The sequence below is a fragment of the Pundamilia nyererei genome, unplaced genomic scaffold (genome assembly GCF_000239375.1).
Source record: "Pundamilia nyererei isolate P.nyererei 1_Seehausen unplaced genomic scaffold, PunNye1.0 scaffold00444, whole genome shotgun sequence".
In the NCBI taxonomy this organism is placed as follows: Eukaryota; Metazoa; Chordata; class Actinopteri; order Cichliformes; family Cichlidae; genus Pundamilia; species Pundamilia nyererei.
Genome location: NW_005187845.1, coordinates 152,364 through 157,358, shown reverse-complemented (window position 1 = coordinate 157,358; position 4,995 = coordinate 152,364). Strand labels below are relative to the sequence as shown.

The window sequence follows — 4,995 nt, the reverse complement described above, 5'->3', positions numbered from 1 at the left end:
GTACCTTTGTACCAGCAGAACAGTCGTATGCAGTACCAAATGCTGCAGTCTTTCCTCGGGAAACTGAAATATATTTACTTTAAAAATTGGTGACGTATTAAAGATTTATTTTACACACTGTGTTTATTTTAATGAATTCTATTCTATTTGTTATTTTCATGGAAAAGGTGGACCTCTTCTGGCTCCCTCCCTGAGCTTTTCCTGGTTTCTGTGTTGTAGGCTCCTCTAAGCATCATCGCTGTTTCAAGCCTGCAGTTTCAGATGATTCGGATTCATTAACCTACACACAGCGCTAAGAACAAAACTGATTATGTGTATAATTCTGTGTGCACTTTAGTTTGCACAGTCTGAGAGCGTTTGGTGTTGGTGAATAAAGGCCTCTGAAAGTGTCAGGAAATATGTGCCTTCGTGTGACTGCAGAGAGGAGGGGCTACACTGCACATAAGAGGTAGCTTTGAAAAGCTTTAGGACTTCCAGATCAGACTCCACTTCACAGCTGACAGAGCAGGAACAGAAAAACAAGGTGAGTGTTGGTCCACATTCTTCGACCTGGTGATATACTTCATGTTCTAACAGTATTTGTATTGAATAGACCTGTTTGTTCAGACTGATAGTGGAGTAAAATATTCAGATAGAACAAATGCCTGACAGATATGTATGGGAGCAGTGGTGACACAGGGGTGAAAGAGTCCTGTGACCACCCACTGTGGCAGCACACGTAACACTTACTGCTGGTCTTTATGCCACAGCTCACGGTGTAAGGCACATATATGCTTGCAAACTTCCATATTTTAAAGCTTGGTGCAAGGGGAAAAAAATCATGAATATAGAAAATTAATTGACAGTAAATTAGTAATATTACTGAAGAAAAGCACCACAATAAGTCTGCAGCTCCTGCAGGACGCCCAGGGAGCCTCCTCTTCCCTTTATTTTGTTCCTTTTTGTGTGGAATGTGATTATATCCTCTTAAAGTGCATAAGTTCAGGGCAGAAGTTTAAAAGGCAATTCCTACAATTGTTGAAGTGCCACAATAGTCCAATCAGTTACTGCCAGCATTCCTCCAACGTAAATGTGATAAGAATAAAGGAGGAAATAAAAGGCATTAAAGAAGGACACATGCAGATCTAAGACAGCACAGCTTCTGTCGTGAATGACAGTAACGATGGGGAGAAAGAGACTGACACTTTTAAATGTGATCAATTAGAACAACCAAAACACGTTTTATGTGGTAACATATATTTGAAGTCTTTGCTTCCATTTCTCATCAATTTAACCTCTTTGGAAACCCAAACATGTACAGTGAGGGAGTTTCAGACCCAGGTTTTAGTCAGGGGTGGGACTGAACTCACATGTACGCCTCAATCATTCACTTTACTGCAGTCTCACATTCGCTAGCTGGGACCACATCCTCTGTAACGATGGGTGATGAGGGATGAGGAAGTGTGAACTGGTGCTCCGGTTTGGGGAAGGCAAAAATGACCTCATATTGAACACCTGTAAGTTGAAGGAAATGAGATTTCCAAAGTTTCCGGCCTCCCCTCCAGCCTGTGAACGCTTGTGGGGTGGACATAGGGTTGATATCAAAATCTAAATATCTAGGTTTACAACCAGATAACAAACTAGACTGCCAAATCACCTTTTCTTTTTTGTTAAGGGAACTAAGATCCATTGATATCTGCAGTAAAATGCTGCAGATGTTCTATAAGTCTGTGGCAGCAGGTGTGCTGTTCTGTGCTGCAGTCTGCTGGCAAGGAACAGAATCAAGGATGAAAGGAGACAAACTAGTGAGGAAAGTGTTGGGATTCAGAGATTCTTTTATTGCTACCATATAATCTGCCTTATGAAGAATGTATTAATAACATGTTTTACAGTATCATTTATCAGTAATATTTCCTGCAGGGTTTATATTGCATTGAATATGTCTGTCATCACATTGACCTTTCTATTTTTATAGGTTGAGTTCATTTTATACACAATGCATAAATGTGCTTGGTTAGAGTTGATGTTCCATTCTAGAAGGTCTTAAGCTTCACTGGTGAGAGTGTCCAGATGATACATGCTGAGGGGAGATGAGAACATAGCAGGTTAATTGCATGCACGCTTACGATACACATATTAATCTAGTAGCAGGTCTGAGCAAAGGCCTAAGCATATTCTGCTTCAGTTTGAGACTGGCTGCAAAGTACTCTACTTAGTGATTAATGACGAGGGTCCATTATTAGCTCTCAGAGATGCTAAGACCTGAAGTTATTACTTTAAAAGGCAAGTAATGTAGAAAGGAGAAGTTATATGTCAGTGTAAGGTTATATGTACGTGATGTACCCTTGTCTGCACGGGTTGAACTTTTGCCCGTCTGTCACCATGTATTTTTGAACTGTATTGACGTAGGTGTGATATTTTATCCTATAAAACCAGAACCCAATGTATTGGGCAAAACAATCCGTATGCTGACGGTTGGTTGTTCTCCTGTGATAATAACACTCATCGTTTGATTGCACTTTTCCGGAGCCTCCGTAGTTTGTTGTCTGGTCTAAAGTTGATCGATCTCGCAGCAAAAGCTGGCTCTGTAATTAAAGCCAGACTGGACAAGCTGGGAGATGTGATGGAAAGATGCAAACTAAAGATGTTAGAAGCTTGAACAACTTTGATCACCCACTTTATAACATCTTTATGGAACAACATTAGTATTGGTAGACTCCTCTCTCTGTTTTAACGTGTGTGGGGGTTACTTTATGAGATTAAAATAAGGCATATTTGTTTCTTCCAGTCTGCTCTGTGATGTAATTTTCTAATGTGGAGTATGTGATTTTTGCTTTTTTTGTTCCTCCAGTACAAATGTCAGATTAAAGAGTTCTGTGATTTAAATCATTTTTCTGTGGCCATGATTGGAGGACTGAGAAGGAACTGGCTGCTATGTGATTCATCCAGCATTTGTGGTCATCTCCTTCTGTCTTAGGCAGCGCTGCGCGCTGAGGGTGAATGACCCTGAGGGCCTAGAAGTAAGAAGTTCACTCTGACCTGCAGAACCATTAGCTTTTTCAAAGAATGAAAGCATTAGAGATGGGTTTAATCCAGCCTTGTTTGTGCTCTGATGTCTTAGAGAAGGCACGGATAACTTTGAAGTTTTAGGGTTCTGTTAATACATAAAAACTAAACTGATGCTAATGGTGTGAATCCTGTAGATATTCTTCTTCTGCTTCACACTCAGTGCTTCTAGTTTCTCAAACGGAGCAAGAAAAGTGCAGAGTAACCCATGTACAGGCTAAAGAGCCTGACACATTTCTGCACTTTTTATTAGTGTGTATGTCGAGCAGCCAACATGCTTCTAAGGAACCTTATCAGTTGGTGGTTAGGCCAACTCTGTATAACATCCTGTATTCAAACATCCTGTTGTAACCCTTCATTTCACACTTTTCACTGAAGCATTTTTAAGTGCTTGTTGGCTTAATTTTTCTTTTACAAAAAGTATATAATTACAAACATAGTCAATTTAAACAATCTTGAATTCTTTTAGGGGTTAGTCATGGCATTACACTAAATTATCCAGGTATCTGGATTTTTTTCTTTGCATGGAGTTTCTTTCCTTCTGTGCCTTGTAGTTAGTCGTTTCTTAACCGCAAACCTTTTTTTTTTCTTTTTTTGCAAGACAGCAAGGCAATGATCCAACACACACCGGCAAGTCCACTTATAAATCGCTCCAAAAACAAAAAGAGAAACAAGTGCTGCATTTGCTATATAAGTCATTTATATTTAGCAATTTCTATCATTTTTAAGGATAAAAAAAAAATGTCACGCTGTTGACGTAGAAGTCCCAAAAACACAAAAACACGTATCAAATACGACACGCTTTTCTTTAAAGGGTTAATCACAGCTGGAATTAACTGATAAGACCCCGAAATTCTCACACTCACACAGGTTTCGCCTTTAAATCATCAAAATCAGCTTTCTTAACTCATGATATCAGCGATACCTAGGAACAGCCCTGGTGTGTTTCTGTGTTTTGTTTCTTTTCAAATTAAGTTGTCTATGAATGAATTAAAACACTTGTAATTACCGTGAGCGTTGATAAACCAGAAAATTGTTGTTTTTACAGTTCTGACACCTGTTGAATCTTCATATGATAAACGATGGCAACACATAAAGAAGTCCTTCTGCAGACCTTGGAGGACTTGGGAGGTGATGACTTCAAAAAATTCAAGTGGATACTGTGTCAGAAGGGGGCCATGGAAGGTTTCCCATCAATCCCAACAAGTCGGCTGGAGAACGCAGACAGGCTGGACACAGTCGATCAAATGTTCCAGACCTACTCAACCAATACCGTTAAAGTTACTAAAATGGCTTTGGTGAAGATTGACAAAAATGATCTGCTGAAAAATTTGAAAGACATAACCTCAGAACCCACAGGTAAATCAGGGAAGGATTAATAAGTGGGATATTACAAAGTTATTAAGAAAGAAAGCAATAAAAACATTGATTCGGTCACATGATTCATATGTCATAACCATCCATAGCATTGATAGACACGCTGGTCCAGCCAAACACCAGAAATGAAATTACTGTCATGTTTATTGATGAGTTAGTCATGACCTTGAATCTATTTGTTCTTGTTTTCTATATGAGTTAATGCACAAGTGCAAGTTTGCAAGTTTGAATCACTGCCTTTTTAAACATGATTGTATTCTTTTTAAATATATTAATTAAATATATATTGCTTGATTAGGTTAAGCTAATTGGGAGGGTGGTTTCGATGTCATTTAAAACTGTATAAAACCTACTAACAACATATGATTTTAAAATAGAGGATTTCCTAGTCAACAATACCCAGACCTCCCTCTCTTCAGCCATCACCTCCAGCTTAGTGAAGAGATGAAATCTCCACAGCATGTCCTGGGTCTGCTCCAGGCCTCATTCCTGTGGAACATGCCTGAGAGGCAGAGGCCAGTTGTCATGAACCGAAGTTCCGTGCGCAAGCTGGACCCAGAAGCAGAACACACA

The 4,995-nt window shown here is 39.4% G+C and overlaps 1 protein-coding gene across 2 annotated transcripts in view; it reads left to right on the top strand.

Moving 5' to 3' along the window:
- Window positions 1-467: 467 nt before the first annotated feature.
- LOC102210322 (NACHT, LRR and PYD domains-containing protein 12-like) overlaps window positions 468-4,995 on the top strand; it is a 35,898-nt gene continuing 31,370 nt past the window's right edge. For both annotated transcript variants that reach the window (XM_005753623.1, XM_005753621.1), the window contains exons 1-2: window positions 468-523; window positions 4,094-4,404. In XM_005753623.1, the coding sequence (XP_005753680.1) occupies window positions 4,128-4,404 (277 nt within the window). In that variant the 5' untranslated portion in view covers window positions 468-523; window positions 4,094-4,127. The remainder of the gene's footprint in view (window positions 524-4,093; window positions 4,405-4,995) is intronic.